This window comes from Eucyclogobius newberryi, unplaced genomic scaffold, assembly GCF_026437365.1.
Source record: "Eucyclogobius newberryi isolate DKJ021-1_F unplaced genomic scaffold, fEucNew1.0.hap1 SCAF_20, whole genome shotgun sequence".
Classification (NCBI taxonomy): Eukaryota; Metazoa; Chordata; class Actinopteri; order Gobiiformes; family Gobiidae; genus Eucyclogobius; species Eucyclogobius newberryi.
The window spans coordinates 13,256,958-13,281,253 of record NW_027315835.1 but is presented as its reverse complement, the minus strand read 5'-3'; the positions used below and the strand labels follow the sequence as shown (position 1 = coordinate 13,281,253).

General features: G+C 39.7%; 1 protein-coding gene across 3 annotated transcripts in view; it reads left to right on the top strand.

Moving 5' to 3' along the window:
* The window catches only part of LOC140369485 (PH and SEC7 domain-containing protein 1-like), a 51,069-nt gene that overhangs the window by 9,785 nt on the left and 16,988 nt on the right, over positions 1-24,296 (top strand). The window contains exons 5-11 of one of the 3 annotated variants that reach the window (XM_072456833.1): positions 853-1,078; positions 1,443-1,916; positions 8,150-8,335; positions 8,823-8,903; positions 9,338-9,450; positions 9,596-9,654; positions 12,861-12,950. In XM_072456833.1, coding sequence (XP_072312934.1) covers positions 853-1,078; positions 1,443-1,916; positions 8,150-8,335; positions 8,823-8,903; positions 9,338-9,450; positions 9,596-9,654; positions 12,861-12,950 — 1,229 coding nt within the window. Of the gene's footprint in view, positions 1-852; positions 1,079-1,442; positions 1,917-4,763; positions 5,198-8,146; positions 8,336-8,822; positions 8,904-9,337; positions 9,451-9,595; positions 9,655-12,860; positions 12,951-24,296 lie in introns of those variants that run through there. The other 2 variants (XM_072456832.1, XM_072456834.1) reach the window with 2 other exon arrangements.

The following is a 24,296-nucleotide window of genomic DNA, read 5'->3' as shown; positions in this document are numbered from 1 at the left end:
TATATATATATATATATATATATATATATATATATATATATATATATATATATATATATATATAAGTAAGTATATGGTAAAGGATTGGTACTTTTAACATTATAAAATTAAATGATGGAGGACCGTATCGATATCCCAGTGAAAACAATATGGTATTTTCTAGAATTTTTTTGATTTTAAAAGAATGTTTTTAATTAACAAATGTTGAATAATGTCCATAGGCAAGTCACTTCACTCACCTTACCTAATATGTGTGTGTGTGTGTGTGAGTGTGTGTGTGTGTGTGTGTGTGAGTGTGTGTGTGTGTGTGTGTGTGTGTGAGTGTGTGTGTGTGTGTGTGTGTGAGTGTGTGTGTGTGTGTGTGTTTGTGTGTGTGTGTGTGTGTGTGTGAGTGTGAGTGTGAGTGTGTGTGTGAGTGTGAGTGTGAGTGTGTGTGTGTGTGTGTGTGTGTGTGTGTGTGTGTGTGGTGGTTGGGGAAGCCGATGGTGCAGATTGGCAGCCTTGTTTCTGTCAGTCTGTCCCAGGGCAGCTGTGGCTACAGAAATAGCTTACCACTTATTACAATAAATATATTTCTCTATTTATCCGACCATACCATATAATAAAAAACATGATCACACAAACGTACATTGTGCTTTAGAAGATTGACAAGCATCTTAAAGTGCTTTAGCCCATTCATACCACGTAAACTGCGTCTCTAGTCATAGCTGCCCTGGGGCTGACAGATGGAAATGTGGAAGCCATTATGAGTTATTGGCCTCTCCGAACATCACCATCTATGACCATTTTAATTAGACCACATAAAGCCACAACATCTTACTAACTGTTGTCATTTATCACTTTCAAATCAAGGTATAGGCAGCAATCCTCTAGGGGGCGATAATCCCTGGGGAGATGCCAAAGAGCAAGATGAGGAAGAGGAGGACGAAGATCAGAATGAGGAGGAAAATGAGCAGGAAGATGATGAGGAAGAGGAGGAGGAGGAAATGGTGAGCTGGGCCAGCGTCCGAATGCAAGGAGATGAGCGGAAGAGACTGCACGGGTCTCGAGATGATCCAGAGGTGTTTGAACCCAACAGGTGATCAATGCAAAACATGATAACTGACACAACACACATAAACCAGTTATGTCACATGATCGTTCAAAAGCAGCAGTCACCACAGAAACATAATTAGTGTTAGAGACAGCTATAGTAGTGTTAGCAAAAGTCAATATACAGGTTTTCTCACATTCAATTATATGACACAACTAGTGGGCAATGCTGATGTATTCTGAAAACAACAGGACAATTCCCGCTTTAGCTCTTCTCTATTTATATCAGCTTAGGACTGGCTCGAAAGGACTCAACTATAGGACAATTTTTTAGTTCAGTGCTGTGGGTGTTTTGAGGCGCACACTGCAATGCCTTTGGTATGCGTCAAAGACTCTCCTCCCTTTCGCAGGCCAGAGGAAACTTTTTTTGACAACCACCACCCTTCCCTGAAAACCCCAATCCTAGTCTCTGGACCGCGGCTCACAGCAGAAGACACTTTCAGTCGCCACTTTGAGAGCATCATGGAGTCGCACCGAGCCAAGGGGACGTCCTACAACAGCCTGGACAGTGAGGAAATCTTAACCTCCACCACTCAGACAGTTTTGACTTTCGACCTTCCAACTCTGACCCCTGCCATCCACGGACCGGTGTGCCAGAGCGCCAGGCAGATCGTGCAGCTCAGTTTCGCCCCATTGGCCCACGACGAGAGGCCCAGTTTTTCCGATTCTATGTTCACCATGGGAGGGGGCGGCGATTCGGACGCGACCAGGGCACCGTCCAGCGAGAGGCTGAGCAGCGGGTCCGAGAGCACCCCACCCCGCAGACGAGAGGCGGAGCACAAAGGCAGCCCCTGGTACAGCAACTCGTCTTTCCCAATGATCAGGTGAGTAAAAACACACAAACGCCAAATAAAATAAAAATACAGAGATATTTTGTTTTTCCACTACAAAATATTTGCATCGGATCATTATGCAACATTTTCCCTCATCAAACCCTACCTGGAGTTGTATTTAGTTCCATTCACATATTCTGTTTAGTAATTCCTCTCCTTTCTGAGCCTCAGAAAAAAACATTCCATTTAACATCCAAGGTAGAGATCTTCTGCTCTCTTTTTATTTTAAGTCCATTTATCATTGAGTATTTCTGCTGTCAAACCACGTTCATTACAACTGCGTGCGTACATTAACATGTCGCAGGGAAGCTGTCTTTTTAATTCCCACTGCAGTCAGTAGATGGAGCTTTGACGTGGGATGTGGGAAATGCCTGACTGATATGAAGCCACGTGTGCTTTTTGTGCATAAAGTACTAAAACATGAGATGCCAAAGGAAAGGTACTCAAGAGCATGTTTAATAGTCAATAACAATGCAAAAATGCACAGTAGTTGTCCTTAATATGTATCTATTTTACTTTGCCCTTCTCCATTTATATAATCTCAGGACTGGCTATAAAATGTGTTGGATTTACAACAACTTTTTATATAACATTGGGAACATGGTCAGAATGTAAAGTCTGCAGTGACCCACAACTCCATCTTGTGTACAAAGTAATAAAAAACACAGAAAAGCATGATTTTAAGACAAAAACATTGACGTGGCATCTGCGTGAGTAACAATTATTGCCATAGTTGAGGTGTAGAAGTTGTTACTATTTATTTAGTTACTAGTTTTTGTTTGAAGTAAGATAAATTGTACTATAACAGTACTAAATACATTTTGCACTATATTCATTTGAACTAAATAAAATGTGCTGCAATTACACTTTGTTTTACCTTAAAGTGTGTAAAAGAGTTTTCATCAGTTGTACTATCTACCAAGAAACACATCAACATTTCTTCAGACAATGAGCTGTGGATTTTGATGCCATTTTAATGTTTGGTTGCTTTTTTGGCCACTGCCTCCTTAATGTGCGGCTGTCAGTGCAGGAAAAGGCCGCCTCTGTCTGTGTCATTATCCTTGCATAGAGAAGTGCTGCAGTGCTATTACAGACCTAAGCTGAGACAGTGAAGGTCGCTCACAAGGCTGTCCCTGCTGTTCACGCGCCGGGCCTCACACGTGCAGTTTGTGTGGAGCGACGGTGTGCAATGCGGGCGTACGAGTGTGTTTACGGGCGCATTAACGTGCGTGAGGAGATGGAATGGGATGGGATCACTTTGACTGTCGCAAACACTTTGAATCAACTTCTTTTGCTCAAGCATGTCCATCTATTTGTTGAGTTCCTTATACTCAAACACACATATTTGTATTGTAGTAATAGTAGTTTGAAATAATAGCAATAAAGTCTGTGCTTTTATATACTAGACATTGTGTCTATTGGGTTGTATCCACGATAAGGGTAACATTAAGTATCCTAAGCTCATTATAGTCTTTGAATAGGGTTTGTCTTTTACTCAAGGTTTTTCATTCATTCATTTATTTCTTCATTCTCAAACGTAATAGTAAAATTGCTTTATGTACATTATGTTTTGTGTTGGTAGAAATGGGGCTGTCCATTTGCATAACGTTAAGGTCGCCGCATTTTGGAAATGATCCCTCCCTCGGGGCCGTGACGTCCCTAATGAGAGTGCAGCTTCTTTTGTCTCTGAATGTCACTAAAGTTTAAACAGCACTGCAGAGGAACAGGCTGCACTGCATTGAGGCACTTTGTGATCATGGCCGCTAGAGGGCAGAAGAACACAGCAGCCCTAAAGTACTTTAACTCCTTTCAATATTCTTCTTAGCTTTAATTTGAGTCGATTTTTATAGTTTTTAGTTTTATTTATTATGTATTTAATTTATTTGATCACAGTTGTTTTAAGGCAAAAACGTTACCTTACAATAATCCTACTTATTTATTTATTTATTTATTCATTCATTTATTCATTCATTCATTCATTCATTCATTTATTTATGGAGTCATTGTTTTTTAAAGAGTAAAGTTAGCGTGAAGTAACTGATCTCCAGCCCCTAAAGCAGTATTAGATAATACGTATGTTTTTAGTTATTCTTGAGTCTGTTTAAGTCTTTCACTGCTTCTCTGGATAAATCCTCAGGAAATACAAGTGAATGTGTGGATGGAATTCCCCCCTGAACTATTTAATTTAGCTGCGCACAGTCCACCTTCACTACAGCCAGTGCAGCATTTGATAAGACTCGCTTTGTGAGAAACTAATCAGGGTGGACTTATCCGTCAAGGCCAGATATTTGTGCTTTCTTATCTCACATTCTATATAACCTGGCAACCCTGTAGCAAAACCTCCAAGAAATGAAAGCATATTTGTGAAGCCTAGTCTGATGAAAGTTGGAATTTCAGTGGTGCGCCCCTCCCTTCTGCCTCTCCTCTTCATAAAGTCTGGCCCGTTGGACAGTAGCTCATTGTGCAAAGCTGGGAGAGGAGGGGTTTAGCATTTAGACTAAAGCTGATACTGGGGTTTCTCTCAGGCCCTTTGATTATTAAGGTAACAGAAGGCTAATTTACGCTCCTGGTTAAATCTCTGTGGCACAATACAGTGAGTAAACAGGCAATGAATGAGAGTTGATGGGAACAAAACAAAACTCACTCTTTGCTGAAAGTTTAAACCTGATATCTTGTGTTTATTTTCTCTGCGGCCATCAAAACAAGACAGACTAGAACCAGTAAAACTGCCATATGGGCTGTAGGCTACTGACAATGTGTAATTGGAGATGTAAAGGGAACAGGAATGAATGAAGGAAGAAGGAGGCCGGACTATTGCCTACAGTGGTTAGTTTGGAGCAGCGGATAAGCCAAGTTCCATGCCAAGCTTTGGAGACAAGGTCAGTAAGGGACAGCAAGAGTTTACTCGGTGGAAAAGGGAGAGAGGGAGGGGTAGAAAACTGCATTCTGGGTAGAAAATCTCCTATTTTACTTTGGGGGAAGAAGAAGGCATGCTGTGTAGATCGGATGACAGTCAAAACAGGGAGAGGAAGCAGAAATGTTCACACAGGAATGCTACAGTAAGGGAATAGTATAGAGGGAGAAAGTGACGATTGCAGGATAGGGATGAGGTCCGGATATGGGCCAAGGAGGAGAGGTAGTAGTGGAGGGGCCAGACCAATTTTAGTGCAGACATCTGGATACAGGAGAGAGATGAGGACCATGTCTGTTTTGAGCTGTGAGACGGCTCAAGCGGAGGAGCGACATTTACAGACAAGGCGCTCGTTTCACAGGTAAGACCCCGCCCACTGACTTATTAAAACTGGACGCAATGGATTTGAATATTCAAGTGTGTATGTGATGTGCAGTTTAAAATACAAGGTGGCAGTGAGACATTTGTTACTTGATTAGATCTCACTGTAAACAAAACAAGTTTTAATCAAATTCAAGGAGAAGTACAGGCAATTTTATTTTAATGTAAACTTTGTTATTTCATCTACCCTTTTTTTTTTTACTCTGTGTTCTAGTATTTCTTACAAATTAGGAAATGCATTTGTGTTATTCTGGAGTCCTTGGCAAACAAACTGGACCAAAACCCCAATAAATAAATGCAGTATGGGATAAAGTAGCTTTGCCTGGTCAGCTGGACTTAAAATGGGCTAATTCAATTATGATTTGGCATTTCTTTATGGTTTTCAGTAACAAAAAACCCTTTGGGAAAGTCAGTGATCAGGAGCTCGGTTAAAAACTCACTTTTCCTTACAAAATCTAAATTAGGGGTGGGCCATATTGACAAAAATCTATATTTGGGTATATGTTGGCATTATCTTGAGTATGATATTCAGACAATATTTTGACAATACATGAAGATGTGCTAAAATGTGCCTCTAAATGTCCTGGTTAATGTTCAAAAGTTGTACAAAGCGAGAATGGGACATACTACTAACCACAGTGCGGAAATATCCCTTTTTACCACTGTGTTGAAGATTACACAGCATTTCTGTAGTTTTTTGAAGTATTTTTTATAATTGAAATCATAGACATAACACTCAATATTCTAATTTTGCACATCTCCAAAACAACAATTGCAATATTATCAATATTTTTTACATCTCTGCCACCTTCCATCTAAATGTGCTTCTCTAAACGCACTGAACATGGTAATAACTGTCTAAATTATTGTCATTCTAAGTCTAATGCTATTGACGTGTAAACTGGTTTGTGTTTACGCCAAAGTTACCCATTGATGATCCTCGGTTACTTTTTTAACCAGACAGCTTGTGTTATTAGCGACTGTTGCTTGGTTCCATTCACTTCCTAATAGTGGTGTTACTGAAGGGAAGCTTTGGACACTGTCTGTTGGTTTTCTTGACTTGTTTGTTTGTGAAACCCTCTCTCTCAGGAAGTGTGGACGTTTGGCACTTTCTGTATTCAGCTGCTGGACTGTTATGTCTCTGCACAGGCTGGTGTGACTGGAATGGCTAGTAGATGCTTTATAACGGGCACAGCTTTGACCAAACAAAACAGGAACAAGTGAAATAGACCTTGATGTGTGCAGATTATATTTTCATTATATCATTACACTGTTTGCGTGAGATGCATTGGGCAGAACATTTTGTCTTCAGTGTGTTGAGAGCAGGACAAAATAGAGATTGCTAGTCATAACATATTTGAAACTTCAGCTCATTCAACACTCCGTCAGCAGTAGTCAGTATCTATCACAACACAAGTGACCAAAAAGATGACGTACTGTAGCTCAAAGTTAGTACTTAAAGCTGAGATATCTGATTATACAAAGCAGGACAGCTAACACGCTCTTCTTGATTTTATCGATGTATCAGGCTCATTATTATGGGTTTGTGATCAATAAAATGTTTTACTATTAGATTTAGATGGTACTGAATTTTCAGATTTAGTCATAAAATGCTGCGTTTACAATATCATAAAAATACATTGTGTTTTGTTGTGTATGAGGTTGTGTATTAAGCAGGTGTATGTGCTATGTCTGAGCTGAAAACGGAATTGTGCTCTGCCAAAATTAAAACCACAGATGGAGTTTCACACTGAAAAATGTACTAAAGCTTGTTATAAAACCAAGTTGGAATTAGAATTTTATTTTAGTTCATATTTGTATGAATATGGACCAGTGGATTCACTCTGTCACTGCATCCAACAGATCATTGTGTGGATGCAAAACAACTTTCTCCTGCTGAACTCAGACAAGATGTAAATCATCTTCTTTGGCCCACAGAAACAAAGAGAAAGTGTTAGCGGTCACCTCCAGAGTCTAGCTCTGAAACCTACAAATCAAGTTAGAAGTCTGGGGGTAATAATGGACTCAGACTTGAATTTTAACTGCCACATCAAATCAATAACATCAGCAGCTTTTTACCATCTAAAAAACATTGCCTTGGAGAGACTTATCCACGCGTTTGTCTCCAGTAGATTAGACTACTGTAACGGCCTGCTCACTGGCCTCTCCAAACGAGCTGTAAAACAGCTGCAGTACATCCAGAACGCTGCTGCTCGGGTCCTAACTAGAATCAGGAAGTACCATCACATTAGTCCTGTTCTCAGGTCTCTGCACTGGCTCCTGTGGCTCAGAGAATAGACTTTAAAGCAGCTCTGCTTGTGTACAAGTCTCTCCATGGCCTAGCACCAAAGTACATCTTGGGCATGTCAGTGCCATATGAACCATCTCGGACTCTGAGGACCTCAGGGACCGGTCTTCTGCTGGTGCCAGAGTCAGAACTAAACTAAAGCGTTTTAGCTAAAAATCTGGAACAGTCTCCCTGAAGATGTGAGACAGGCCTCTACTCTGAAAATGTTCAAATCCAAGCTAAAAACAGTTTTGTTTATCTGTACAATATAAACTTTTCATTTCTTTTCACTCTTCTCTTAAACTGTTTGGTGATTTCTGTCATATCTTTGTGAATTTAATACACTTTTGTTGTTGTGTGAAGCACTTTTAATTGCCTTGTGTTCAAATTGTGCCTTACAAATAAACCTGCCTTGCCTATGTGCTTTTAAAATAACATTATTTGCATTTTCATTTTCAACATAAAACATTAAAGATCAGTATTTGTCTAAAAGTGCGTTTGCTATTTCACATTTTTGTTCAGCAGTAATCTCAAAGTTCTGCTACATTATTAACACAGTAAAGTATTACTGTTATATTATCACCCCCTCATCTTTTCACATTTGATCCTGAATTATTGACGTTTTGCTGGTGTGTCCTGGAGCAGGGAGAAGGCCCGTTTGGCCACAGACTCGGAGCTGGACCTGAGCGAGCGCCTGGGCCTGAGCAGCAGTGACACTCTGACCAACGGCAGCCACAGAGCCGACCTCGCCGCCGCACAGAGACTCGCCAAAAGACTCTTCAACCTGGACGGGTTCAGGAAGTCCGACGTGGCCAGACACCTCAGCAAGAAGTGAGTGGAGGGAATTGAAAGATGGCATTATACAACTTATTTAGAGTTGCACCAGCTTTTCCCAGACTTGGTGTTGATACTCTTGAGTTTAGAATTCCCTAAAAAGGAAACACAGGAAGTGATCCAACAATGCAAAGAGCTTTTGTTTAATCAGTAACTCTGCACCAGCATTGGACACTTGACAAGTCTGGGTAGTCTTTTGATGCATTTCTATTAAACACTAGGTCTGTCTACGAGCCAACAAAAAGTCTTCAGTGTCAACATTTACATTACATTAAAATATTGGCCTAACACTTCAACAGTAAAATCCAAAACAAATAGCAGACAGCAGTGTTGACAATGAGATTCTGCAAAATGTAAACTCTTACGTTACTGTTTTGAGTTTAAAAAAAATTATCATTTTATTTACCACAATCGTACAACAATTAAAATTGCCAAAACATTCATCCAAAGTATAATATCTGTTTATATTTATGCCTGTTTGCAGTAATGACTTCAGTCGGATGGTTGCTGAAGAATATCTAAGTTTCTTCAACTTCACAGGCCTCACGCTCGATCAGGCTTTACGGTGAGATCATGCCAAACAATACACATTTCCTCCCAGCTCATTGCAAACTGATATATGCTGTATGGAGTAACATGGATAGTTATACACATAATATTCATGGGTTTCAGACAAAAGGATCCCTTCCTAATTTGAAGGATTTGACATAGCAATTGTCCTTTGATGTAATAACAATTGCAGCATTCAAATGACAACATATTACATTTTTGAATGGGTAAAGTGCTCATAAAATCCTTCAAATCAAGTTGGAATGATGTGCCTGAAACCCATAAATACCTGCATTGAATTTACAGTTCATAATCAAGACTGAAATGCAGAAACATACCAACAATGTCCACTAGATGGCGATATTGTGGATGTATTTTTTTACCATTGCGTCCCCAAATCGCCCTGCATATATATATATTTAGCTTCAACTTTTACCTTTTGTGTCCCAGGGCTTTCCTGAGGCAGTTCGCTCTGGTGGGAGAGACCCAAGAGAGAGAAAGGGTCTTGTCCCACTTCTCCCGACGATATTTTGACTGCAACCCCAAAGTTATTCCATCTGAGGGTAAGCCATGGAAATTCACCTGTGTACTTTTATACCGCTTCGCTTTCTGCTTCTTCCCATAGTGTTTCAGTGCTCAAGCTCAGTATTTATTTCTTCACTTTTGAAACTTATTTTTTACATTTACATATTTTTGTTTTACTAACAGATGCAGTCCACACGCTCACCTGTGCCCTAATGCTGCTTAACACTGATCTGCACGGTCAAGTGAGTAGTTTCAAGACACTAGCAAATATAAAGACACTAGCAAATATTAAGAAATGTATTCATAAATATTACATCAAGCCCCCACCATTCAGTACAACTTGTAGTGCAATGAGATATGGTGCCAAATTGAAAAAAGGTTCAAATGATTACAATACATTAACTTTTTTTGGGGTGGAAGTGGAAAATTCCCTGTATAATTCCATAGAAATAAAAAGCTAAAACCATACTTTGGAACATTCTACAGTCTACAGTTTTCATACAATTTTAGTGCGAGTGAACAATTCAGTGCAATCCCTCATTCATCCAGGAGTGGTTCACTGTAGAAAACGATTCAGTTGTAGTCATCTGGACACTGTTTTAGAAGAACAATACCTTTTGACTCTCATCCAAGAGTCATTCACAACTAGAGCTAGTCTAGCTCAGATATTTATCCTGCTCTGAATAAGCCCTGCCCACTGGGGCAGGAGCAGTAAATGGAGCTGTTTGAGAAGAAGGCATTGCACTCCTCCACGTTTTTGGTACCGCTACGAGGATGACACATTAGTGACAATCAAGAGCTGGAAGCCTTCTCAGGGCACATCAATGCGGTGGACCGGCATATCAGGTTTACAAGAGAAGATGCTAAGGAGAACCGTTGGGCCTTTCTTGATTGTTCCACTATTAGAGCAGAGGACGGGAAGCTAGATAAAAGAATATAGGAAACCTACACACACAGATCAGTACCTGCTGTCTTTGGCTCTAACCACCCACTATAGCACAAGCTTCAGAAATCAGAAATCAGAAAAGGTTTATTGCCATTGCCAATGAACAGAATTCAACATAATAACTTGCTTTGGTGATTTGGTGCAACATAAAACAATGAACAATAATAAAACAAGCTATCTCAAATCAAAAAGGGCACGCATTAAGGAAAAATAATTCTCTTATAGGATAAAAATAAAGATAGGCTTACTATGTACGCAAAATTTACAGTTTACAGATTTTGCAGGTGTAGTTAAATTTACAGATGTAGTACAGAAAAGTGAACAGTGCAGTGATTGATTAAATTAGTTAAAGTGACAGGTGTTTAAAGTGTGTTTAGGAGTCCAAAAGCAGAGGGAAAGAAACTGTTGTCTCCTGCCTGACGGGACTGGCTCAAATAGTCTGTGTCCAGGGTGAGAAGGGTCGGTTGTGATCCGACCTGCTCGTCCCAGAGTCCTGGAGACGTACAGATCCTGCAGAGATCTCTCTCAGCCTGTGGTTACCCTGCTTAGGCAGCAAGAGCATAAAAACGGGACAAAAGGGAAACATGACCAAGAAGAAATGGCGTCTCTATCCCTTATGTGTCTGGACTGTCTGAAACACTACAAGAATCCCTGTTCATTTTAAACCAGGCAACACTTTAAGACACAAACTGGTTCACTCCAAGGACAAAATACTCACACAAAAACATGCAATGTAGTATATTCAAGCCAATGCAATGAGGACAACTGTAAAGAGAATTACATAGGTGAAAGTAAACAGCCCGTGCACGAGAGACTTTATCTACACAGAAGTCACGCAATGTCAGCACCACAGCGCCGTGCTTCTTCACAAAGCAGTTAAGGAGACAATTTTGTTCAAAAAGAAAGCCCCTCTAAACAGAAATGGATGTTTAAGACTTAATTTACCTGTAATATATAACAGCATTTTGAAGCCCTGGCCATTCAGATGCTAATCAATTGCAGGTGAACTGGGACAGCTAACAATAGGATATCTATGGCCCATTGCAGGGATGTTGGGGAAACAAAAGAAGATTAGTTTCAGGGAAAACTTAAAACTGTACCACAAATAGACAAACAGCACAGGGTATTATCAGGAGGTTCTGCTCTGTGGGAAGGAGGATCCCAGTTCAGTGTCCAGATGACTTTACAATCCAAATGACCAATGAAAAAAATAAAGCCAAATTTTGGGCTAAAAATGAGAGAGTGGGGAAAGGCATTCATTAAATTGTCAAAGTCTAGAATCAATGATAGGCCATCCTGCAGAAAAAAAATATGTGTTGTTTTTTTTGCAGCATGTTATTATGTTTTGGTTTCCAATCACTTGAAATGCTTTAATACAAAATCATATGTCTAATAATATAATGTTGAATCTGAGCCTCTTTATCTTCACTCATACATTTAGGCTGTTTTAAAATGTTCTTATTATTCAGAATTTGAATAGAGTTTTATAAATATAATGTTTGAGGCTAATCTGGTCCACAGGTTTCAGAGCCTTTCAATGTGAGCCTCTGTATCTACTTTTCCCTGTAAATCGGGGCCAGTGTCGGCTGTTCTCAGCGATTGTACATCTCTGCGGATGAATGATTCATTAAAGTGTCTTCACAAGCGACAAGATAGTCAGTTTTCTTCTTTCATAGAGCGTCTCAACAAGCGGGACCTCGCCGGTTTTGACTAGTCATCTGTTAGATAATTAAGATCACAGGAAGTTCACAAACAACACTGTGATGTGACAAAATGTTTTCAGCACCCAGAATGTAATGTGAAAATTAAGTGCAACAGTCTGTACTTAAATATGAGATACACTAGTACTATTTTACTCAGTAGAAGAAATCCAGACCTTTACACCTCAATATTGGAGTTGAAACTATTGAATCGATTAATTGTAACTCATCAATTATTGCAATAATTGATTCCAAAACATGCCATGTGCTGAGGGAAGAGGATTTATAACTCAGAGCTGCAAAAATGGCACAGGGCATCTTTTTTCTTTCTTTTAAAGCCTATTCATTGTAAATATAATGAAGATGTCCTCAAGTCCTCGAGTCAAATTTATCACAATCTTGGGCCTTCTATTCAATAAATCAAATGTGTCATCACAATTTGACCAAATAATCACCAAAAAATATGGTTAGATACTGCCCTACTCAGTATTAATCACAATTATCTCATGGAGGGTGCTGTATATTGTCTTGTTTAATATTTCACTCAAAGTTGTAATACATGTAACAAGGCTCTAAAAAAAAGCATAACTCTAACCAATCTAAACACCAGGCAATTGATTAACATAGATGGAATTGTAATACTTTAAATGGAATAATGATGGAATTGAATTGTGACATCTTTATTATAGATTTCCCTTGTATTTTAGTACGACGGATGAAGAAATATTGAATACAAATGACCAGCGTAAGAAAACAAGAGGTAGTGAGTGTCAACAAACAATCGTTTTATTTAATTTTACAGAACATTGGCAAGAGGATGTCATGCACGCAGTTTGTTTCCAACCTGGAGGGGCTGAACGACGGCCAAGACTTTCCCAGGGATCAACTCAAAGTAAGCAACGCGTCAAAAATAGCTACGCACACAGACACGCGTCCCAAATGGCGTCTATGTGTGCCAGTAGTGTCATTCAAATCCGCCAGCTGGCTTTTCCCCACATCTCCAGAGGCGTCCAATCACAAGCCTACGTGCTCTTCATCACTTCCTTGTTGTCTTCAGTGGAAGCGGGCAATATATCAAAACAGAACACAACAAAATTAGAATATCAAGTATATCGGCTGTAAAACAATTTTAAAAAAAACTGCAAACACTGCAAAAAGTGAATTATAATGATGCATTTAATTTGTGCTTTTTTGGACTCTAAAAACGGCTCACGTTGCATTATTCATTCACTCGGCGGAGGGAAGCTGCTGTAGTTGCCCTGGGGCAGGCTGACGGAAGCCGCACCACTGGCCTCTCCGATCACCACCAAAAACTCACACACACACACACACACACATGCACACACACACACACACACACACACACACACACATGCACACACACACACACACACACACATACACACACACACACACACACACACACACACACACATGCACACACACACACACACACACACATACAAGGTGGGTGAAGGGTCTTGCCTTAGGATACATCAACAGTATGCACTAGTCTGAGCTGGATTCCATCTTCTGACGCGAGTCTTGGAACCACTGTTGCAGGCAAAAGTTGTTAAAACATTTAAAGAACAGAATCTTCAAGTAATCTAAAAAAGGAAGAGCTATGTCTGCAGCGTTTCCTGAGTTGAATTTTACATTTCATTGAATTTTTATACTCAAACATCAACCAAGACCTTAAGAAGCATGTTTTAAGCGCTTTTCTGATGGAGATTACAAATATTATCGTTTATATCTGGGAATGAACACCAAAAATATTGAATTATAACTTTACTGTCAGTACTGGCCTCCTTTACTCCACACCAGAGTTGCCTGTGAATTTGTTTTATGATCTGTAGCTCGACCCTAGCCACGTGTGACTATAACAGCATTAGCTTAGCCTGTTAGCTTCAGTGTGGTGGACTATGGCGGCTTGACCATCAGATTGGCTTTAAACACAGGCCTGGGGACACACGATGACGCGACATAACCCGATTTGAGAGCTCTGACTTTTCTCCTAATGACGATGCTGTCGATTAGTTTTGTTGCTAAGTGGATTTGTCACCGGCCATTGAGTCGACAAGTCGTTATGGTGTTGTTGCCAGGAACAAGGGCCCCCAGAAGTAATAAGGATGGATAGGTTGTGTGCATGTGATGTCAAAACATAACAACATTGCTGTAATGTGAGATTAAGATGGAGGAGGATCAACTTTCGATGGTGGAAGTTGCAGCAAGAGTTTTCCGAAGCAGATGTTATTATGGTTTATGCATGAAAAGGATGCTTCAGTGCACTGGAGACATTTATTAATACATGATTTGGATGTATTTTTGTTTAAGGTGCACGGGGTGACATTTCTTGTGAAGGGTCTGCCACTTACTTGTCACCATGGCACACTATGGCATTAAACATCTCAAAATCCTTCAATTATGGGTGTTTTTTATTGCCTAAAGAAATAGATGACCTGTAGATTGTCTCCATAGAGTGTTATATGTTTAGATGTAGACATTCTAGGCAAAGTTAACACATCTAAGGAGACAAATAGGGAGTGTAAATGTTACATAGTGCACATTTAAAGTGGACATATTATGCAAATATCAAGTTTAACCAGCTTTTAACCTTTTGTTTTGTGTAATCCTGTGTTGTATTGAGAGCTAATTTAGTGGAGCAAGTCATTTATGTCATACACTTAAATGACTCGCTCCATCACGTGTAAGAAGAAAACTAACACCTCCCGTAGATTCACTGCTGTTACATATTAATGCGTGTAAAAAGACCCAGATACGCTCTTTTTAATCATGTATTGCACCTTTTCTAAACTCTTTTATCCTGCACTTTCATTGTGACTGTTTCACCCTGCAGCTAAACTCTCCTCTGTATTTCTCTCCCTTCCTCTTGCTTCTAAATGCCTCACTCTCGTCCAATCTCGTCTCTGTTTGGCTCCTGTGGACTTTAATCTCTTATATATAGCGTTATCATTCTCCACGCGTCTCACCTTCACACACTTTTGATTACTATTTATACATACAGTACATCCTAAAGCTTTATTTTTGCCTCTTTTTGTGCCTCTGCAGCATAATTTCCGGCCTCCAAATAACCTCCCTGTCCCTGGCCTCGTCTGGTCATTTACACATTTCCCCTCTGTGTGTGTTATCAGCTTATGTGTGCGCCGTAAGTGCTTTAGAGATGACTCAGCCAAATTCTTCCTTCTTGTTTTTGTCATTGTCCCCAAAAATATGTCCCATTTTCTGTATATAGCATCATTATTGCACCATAGTTTGGGCCTATGCTGATTGGAGATGTCACATTATTTCAAACTCAGATTTTGAGACCACAAAGAATAATAAAAACATGTGTATTTTTAGACAATTGAATGATATTTTCAACCATAAAATATGAGTAGTTTATTTTATAACCCTGTGGTCTTTTATACATCAATACTACTCAAATTATTCAGATATTCAGGTATATTTCCAGTATTGATACATGCATGAGTATTTTTTTTGTGTGGAATAATGTCTTTATTAATGCTCATTTGGACGTCAAAGTTATTGCTCTTCAATTTGCACAATAAAAACAACATGATGCATGAGCTTTGTAATATTTGCACCTTTGGCAAAGTAGATCGTAAAGATTGGTGTTCAAGTCTTAAAGGATTTTCAATCAAAATATTGAAACAGCTGTCGTTGACAAAACACGCAGACCACAAACAACAAAATCAAAGCTTATCACGAGTAATTAAATGCATTTTTTGTAAATCTTTGGGACTAGAAACATCCCAAACACCCACTGTCTTTCAAATACTGCTAGATCATGGTGCCTGCATGAAAATATGACATATCTTTCCCTATTGTTAGTCATTTGTCTGAATCCTCTCAGCTGTGACGTTGGTCGTAATGGTGTAGAGACGTAATAGGTAGACGTAATGTTGCTTGAGTGAGCAGCAGGTACTGTGAAAAGAAAGATTTATTGATCAGATCCAAGTAGTAATCGACCATGAACCGATATAATTTGTATTTTAGAACAGCATATTGTGATTAATGCTTTGTCATGTGTTTTTGCGTGTCCTGTTTGAAGCAGTTTCCTGGTTATGTGTTTACAGTGTGTGAAATGACATTTGTTGAAACGTGTCAAGATGGCCGCAGACGCATTTGAACCTCTGAGTCCAGGAGCTTGTGCTTAGTCGACTGGAAAATAATGAGAGCGTCCCCACGACACTCTTTATTACCCCATCACAGACACGCACATTTATCCTCTCCCGGCCTCTCTCCTTTTCTTCCTCTCTCTTTTCCCTCATGTTCTTCCCCTGCTCTTTCAAACCTTCTACCTCCATCTCTTTCTCTCCTTCTGCTTAATTCTCTCACCCCTTCTCTGTAATTCCTCTGCTCTTTCTTTTGCTTCTCCTCTTCTCCTCTATCTCTCCTTCTCCCCTTTCCCTTTCTTTCTCCCTTACTCTCCCGTTCTCGCCGCAATTACTTTCCCTTATTCTTCTTTCATTTTCTCATCCCTCCATATTATTTTTTCTCCTTTAATCTTAACAACTTGCCCTCATTGCCGCTCATTATTTTACACCGGCGTTTCTCTTTCTCTCTCTCCAGTTCAGCCCGTGTTGATTAAACCTTGTGATATGTTTCCTATTACCGCCACACCAGAGGAAAAAAAGAGTCAATCTACTGAACTCAGAGAAGCTTTAGCACAAGTCTCCCACACCCAGCTAATACCTGCAATCGCGGAGTCTCTCTGATTTTACAATTATGAAATGATTGTTATTAATAGTGGGCTCACGTTGTACAAAGTAGCACTAGCACTAGCACTAACCGCTGCAGTAATGTCAATAAAGTATTTTGGTTCATTAAAGGTATACAATGTATATTTGGAATGTTCCACAGTATGGCATGAAACTTATCTATAGCATTTATTTCATTATTGGTATTTGTAATGCTCTGAAATACATGGAAAAAGATGCATTCTTACTGTGAACGGGGTCGCCTTTCCTCAGATCTGCTTGTCTCCATGGAGATGAATAAGTCAATACTGTGAAACATTTGTGGTGGCAAAAATCTCTAGATAAGACAAAGAAGCAAGTTGTCTCGTTTCAAAAGTAAACTGTTTAATCTTGTGGCTGAATCAGAAAGAAACTTGTGTGGACTCGGCCATTCTCATAGAAGGCCGAGTCCACGCGTCTGTCTCTTGCCTGCTTCGCAAAATGTCTGTCTCCCAAATCCTTCCGTCCCACGTCTGTCCCCTGCCTTAAATCACAGATGGTCACATGACCACACACACACAGAAGGAGCAAATGGGACATCAAAGAAACAGTGGTTTCAGGAAGGAGACAGTACATAACATTTGCATTAATTCAATTCACATGTCTTGCCTAGTGTGAAACATAACGTGGGACTTCCTAACCACTCCAGGACATGTAAATTTCCAGGCCAAAAGGGGTTGTCAGGCTGTTAGAACTAAATCTGATTAGAAATAGGATTGAAAGTTAAAACGTAAAGGGCCAGATTATATTTTTTTCCACAACACATTCCAGGCAAATATCTCCATAGAGACAAACAGGTGTCTTACCATAGTGACTAGCACTCATACCTCATACAGGGAAGCTGCAGGTTTGACTCCTGGGCTGGACCGTGGAGTTTGCGTGTTCTTCTCTGTGTCTGGGTTTGTTTCCTCCAGGTGCTCCGCTTTCCCCCATCAAACCAAAACATGCACAATAGGGAAAATCCTCCAGTTACTTTAGTCCAGTCCAAGCCTAGGACAAGACGTGTAGCTGGGTCCCCGAGCGCTGCACCACGGCGACCACTGCTCCTGACCCAGCACCATTGAAGAACGGGTCAAATGCAAATAATGAATTACCTTCCACCACAAAATGTACATGTTACTCATCTAATTCATTATGCTAATATTGAATTGTGATGGTACAATACACTGCTAAATTATTATTACTTTTGTGTGTTGGATTGTACATTTATCATGGAGCACTTGAATTAGGGTGCACGTCCATGAAAGGGGCTGTACCTGGACGGTGTGTGGAGTTAAAAGTAGATCAGCCACGCCTTTTCATTGTGTTGAGTGTGGCCCAGGTGTGTTCTGGGTGTTGTACCCCTGCTTGCCTCAAATGTGTGTATTCTAGACCGTGGACTTGTTAAAGTTGCAAAACGGAATGTATCATCGTATCATTCGAGGGTGCAACATACATAGTGCACCTTTAAGCAACCTTGAACTTGAGAATTGTTATTTCATTTTGATTATTACAAACAATATTGCGTACATTTAGTGCATATTTTGAGATATTTCATCACAACAGTTCAGTGAAACTTGTTTACCCAAATCTGCAGTCTGTTTTCATTTTGGTGGTTCTAATGAGGCCATAAAGCATCTTAATGTATTCCTGTGGACATTTCCTTTCTCGATTATCAGAGCAGACGATTAGTCAGAGCAGATCACTGATAAGACATGACAGTAACAGCCAACTGCAGCCGGCTCTTCTGTTTGGCCCAATTATATCATACATCATAACCTGCACCTGTTTCTGGAAGTCATTATGTTTTATTTCAAGCATCTGATTTGCAGTTTACTGTTTAATTTAGATATGACTTATGAAGAAATGATTCCCAAAATAGGGAAATCATAATATAAAAATGAAGGCGTGTTGTGAGAAAAAACATCATGATGTAATTATTAACACCCTGAAATCAAACTTTCTGAATGATAAAAAAAGTGAATGCAACATAAACACTTACTATATTTAGATTTACATTGAAATCACTTAATGTTTCTTCTAAAATTAGAACTTTTTTATTTCTTACAGTTTTGTTGTGACCTGTGTAATCAATATCAATTAACCAAATAATCTTGACATCCCTAAACCAATGCATTTGGATCTCGTATTATCAGAAGCATATAGAGATGAATTGCATGCTAGATTTTACGAACATTTCTATCCTTTTTAAATAAATAAAATGTCATCATCTCCGTAAAGCAAGATGTGTAATCTTTGGTGACATTTAATGATGAAACTGCAAGTAACATTCCAAACATTATTATCCTATGATGTAAGTGAGCAGGTATGGTGGCTCTACAGGGACATGTTCCCACAAAATAAGTCAAATGTTGAATTTGCTTTAACAAAATATACAGCACAAATGGCTAAATTGCTGGCAGCAGTTATTCTTAACAAAGCACATCATACTTTTAGGATTTTTCCATTATTTACAGAATTCTGCCAACCATTTTAGCTCACATTCGCCAATAATAACAATTCCCAGTGGTCTACATGTCATTTCATTATTTTGAGCAATAAATAGTCTCAAGTTGATGCTTCAGATGCCAACGTTGAAAACATAACAACTGTTTTTTGCAAGCACAGCTCCCCGAAGACCTCTTGGCCGCTTGCCCAAGATTTAGAAGAAACTTTATCATTTTTTTTGCAAATCCCAGGGAAACTTCTGCTCCTCCACAGCAGCGCTTCGGATGAGCGCTTGAAGTGCTGTAATGACGAGCTGAAGTAGGTTATAGCAGGAGCAGAAACCCGCACTGGAACGGAGAAATGAAAATGCACACAGCTCAATCAGACCCAGTCCTCGAGCAGTAATTAGCAGCAGTGATGTGATCGACCATGTGCCACAATTAATACAGTATGGAGAGATAAATGACTTATTTGTTCCTTTAATAATGAAGGAGAAGAAATCATTTTTGTTTGCATATTTAAAATACCATTGTGTTGGATAAGTGTAGCGTAGACCAGATTCAGTGGTGTAAAGTAACAAAGTACAAATTTAAAGTACTGTACTGATACTTCTTACTTTTACTTCACTAAATTTGAGAGCAGGGATATGTACTTTCTACTCCACTATATTTTGGAACTGGACTGAAAAGTATTAGGTACTTTTCATATGGTTTTAGGACTTATTTTTTTTAGCACATTCAAACAAAAAACATTTCAGTAGTGACGATCAGCACTTTTATAACATTTTTGATATTTTTTTTTTACTCTTAAAGTACATTTCTTAACAGGTACTTCAAAACATTTTTGTATGTGCTACGAACAATTTTACTTGAGTATTTTTTTCTTTGCATTACTTCTTCCACCACTGTCCACATTGAGAAAACGTAAATTTGAGATTACTCCCTTAGCTCCTGGAATCTGCCTGTGTCGTCACGCTGCAGGTGCTGGGGTCAGAGGTCGTCTCCGCACTGATGGTCTCTGGATAGACACTAAAATACTGTCATTATAGATGACTATGTTTTAATGCATACACAAATCTGATTTATGATCTGCTTTCTGGACTTTTAAGATCATTTAAATGGCATTCAAACAGAGCTGAATGATTGGACCAAAATACTGTTATATGGAAAACTAATACAAGGATTATATGTACAGTGTATAACATGTTAGTACAGATCTGAATTACAGGGTTAGCTGTTTTTATATAATATCCCGTCTTTTATACAAAGACTGGATATTTTGTTGATAGATAAAAATTGCTAATGTAAACCCATAAAATATGATTATATGAGTAATGAGAGGGTCCGTGATCACAAATAAATCTTACAATAATGTTAAGTGTGCATGTAACCGCAGCAAATAAAAACACGCTTGTTATAGATTGGTTTCGTCTCAGGTTTTCCCTTCTTTGTGTCAATTGAATATCAGATTTTTATTGTCTTAAAATCTTGAAAAACACAGCGATGAATGCTTTTCACACCTTTCAGAGACAAGAGTGAGTTTTGCCTTTACGGTAAATTTAACAACTAGCATGCTAACAGCACACTTCATTCGTTGCGGAGAATAAAACGCGTTATAACTTGATGCAAAAAACACACCGTTGTCTAATTTTGATCCAAAGAGCTGCTTATACAATATATCTGTGGAGCAAAACAGATTATACTTTATTACATGAAAGATTGCATTAAAAATCAGGTATAGTTCCTTTAATTAAAAAATGAAAAAAAAAAAAAAATGCAAATAGTCAAATATTCCATATGTGGGAAATTAATATATGTAGGGAAATTAAATAAATACAATTGAAATAAAAAGCAATAATTCAATCAAATATTAACTCAAAAGCTATGCAAACTGCGTATATCATTCCAAAGTGATTGTCCTGACAACAGTGTGATGTTGAGACCATAAAGCTTGTATTATCAACAGTAGATTTGTAGCGGAGGATGGACGGGTCTAGTGCAGAGGTCATGATCAATAGCTTTGATCTATGAGTGGCACAGTCATTAAAGCTGCCGTCGCTATGGTGCTCCTGTTACTTTCTCCCAGTCGATAATTCACTTTGACAAATTTCTCATGAGCAAAGTTCTCCTCCATTTGTCTGCGGCGCCGCCAAATACTCTTTTACGCTCTCCTCGACAAGTGTCCTGTATCTGTCTGGTGCACAATAAAGAATAAAGATGAACTGTTTTCATTTTAAATTCCTGTGAAGTGCGAAGCAGGAAGTCCATTCATTAAAGTTTCATGAAAACCTTCCTCTAATCGGCCTTGCTAACAGTAGAGGCACATCTGGTCTATCTGGCAACATGTAGAAGGAAAATATTGAATAAACATAAGTGAACATGCACATCAAACATTACTTTATGATTTCTGGAGTTAACGGATTAATGAAATGTCCTTTAGTTACATCTGACTGACGTGAGCAATCTGATTTATTTCAAAAAGTCACTCTAAAATCGATCAGCAGATTCCTCTTGGTGATCTAATTATTGGGTTATCTGATTTTACTGACCACGTATGTACCCATGTCCGCATAATGCATCCACACACAGAAATACTGACCTGCTAGCCCCTTCCACAATATGTTCAAATGCAAAAAAAAAGTAGTCTGTCAAAATGTGTTGGGAATGACTGGTCAGGCAATAAAAATACTGTATAAATATTTTATTCATCGATATGGTATTATTTTATAATGAGCCTGGTAAAGACAATATTTTCTCATTGGTTTGCTGGGTTTTTTCCTCCCCAGTGGTCCATATATATCCTTCCTGCTCTTCTTATTTTATCAGTCCTTTGTTCAAGTCCAAGGTCGGCTATTATTTCAAAAATGTGTTTTACTTACTAAATTGTTATTCCCTACTGTGCCTCCTGCTTTCTTTACTGCCACCGAATCCCCAAATTGTGCAGTACAGCTGGCATCACTTGTGTCTTGCAGCTTTCCTCAGATATTGCACAATCTTGCATCCATATTATTGCCACCCAGGGTTAATAAAGTGCCTACAAATTAAAAGCATGACGGGCAGTGTTTTATCTATAAATAGAAAATCATTAGTCAATCAAATGTGGCTTTAAACCTTCACATTTGACCCCATTTTGCTCCATTTTATTCTCAGCCACCACACCAGCATCTCCCTGGAGTCCTCCCATGCAATGAATACTAATTAGCGGTACAAAACCCATGTGCAAAGCGCACACATGAATTCATTTTCCAAAAAACCTTGATGCTGAATGTGAGCTGGAGACCGTGTGATTTGCAGGCACTGACTTTACAGAAGGGAGGGAGGCGTGTGTGCGCATTGACGAAACCGAACAGAGAGAGAGAGAGAGAGAGAGAGAGAGAGAGAGAGAGAGAGAGAGAGAGAGGAAGGGAGGATTTTTCCTTTCTTTCCCCCTTTCACTGCCCGCGATCCAGACAACCGGGGACCGCAAGAGCTCGAGGTGTAGGCTGCAGGAGGAGGACGATGCCGCTCGGATGCATTGGCAAAACTCGCCACGACCCGTGAAGACAATAATTGATGGGAATGAACGAGACTACACGGAGGAGAGCTGTGCTTTTCTTTCTCCTGCACCCGCATCCGCCAAATGTGCGATGGGACTGCGCGCGGTGCTGAAAAAGACAGACTAAAAAAAAGAAGTGGACCACATTTTTATGGAGATAGCAAGATAGCAAAGGGAGCCTGAATTGTGTAGAAAAAAAAGGAAAAAAAAAGCTAAATGTCCGCTGCACGTTTTAAATTATAGGAGCAACAGGGCATTTTTTTTTTTGAATGGCAACACCTGAAGACTTTCTATAGATTAACGTTGATTTTGTTGTGTGCCTGTGGGTTTATGACGAGATTCAGAGTGCTCTTTGGAATCCCTCTTGTCCTGACTGGGGGCGGTGCACCCTCCCTTCTCACTCCGGTGTCGTTATTCCAAGTTCTCCTTTACGCTTGCCTGCTTCTGTGCGCGTCCCTTCCATTCTCCACAGCATCTACTCCACACTTTTTTAGTTTCCAGCCGCGTTTTCTCTCCCGCGCCATCTATGACGCCAGCACCCTTGCTTGTCTTGTCTCTATTAAAGGTTGACAGGTGTTTGCTTTTTGTATAATAACTTGCAGTGACGGACTGTTGACCCCCTTTGGACCATTTTGCTGCTGGAGCCTTTTCTTTTTCTTTTTTTTTATTCCCCTCCTTGTAATTTCCTGACAACCAGCGTCTGTGAGGGATTTTCATCTTTAATACATGTCTCTCCCATCAATAATTCACATTTAGGTGGGCCCCCAATGCAGCCGGCCTTGATTAGTGCTCAGTAGGACGGTTTGATGCTGACTGATCGCGTCACTCAAGACCTGACAAACGATGCGCCGCCTTTTGCGCTCGTAACAGCTGAGCCCGCGTTCCAGCTGCTGCTCGTTACATCAACTTCAAGATTATTTCACTCCTGGATTTTCTCCTCCGAGGTTCGTTAAGGGGGACAACTGTAGCCCCCGTGCAGTATGATCGGTGTTAACAGCCTGCACTCAGCGGGGCGCCTACGCTCTCGCTCCCTCTGCACCGTGCGCTACGGACGGGACTTTCGGATGATGGACCCGTTCCGTTACCCCAGGACCCCACGCTCGCGCTCCCTTAAACCGCTGGTGTTCCCGGATCTCCTCGGCAAAGCTCAGGACGGTCAGAACCACCCACAGGCCAGGAAGAGAAGGAAGGTATGCTGTGGTCTTCTTGTGATCATGTACAGTATCCGTTATAAAACTCATAGGTCCATTTTATGTCTTTGCTGCTTTCTTTTCGATTTGACTTGTGCTATTATGGGTACGTTATTTACAGGTCTAGTACAGGTCCAGAATTGCTTGAGCCAGTCTCAAGCCTATTTGGGTTTGATCAGCGTGGGTATTTTACATAAATACATATGCGAAAACCATAGGCCTCTTACAAAACATTATGCACAAACTTATGTTTGCTCCAGCGACCCAAAACTTTTCTAAAACTTGTATTAAATCCATTTCAACACACTTAACTTAGCCATGAAATAA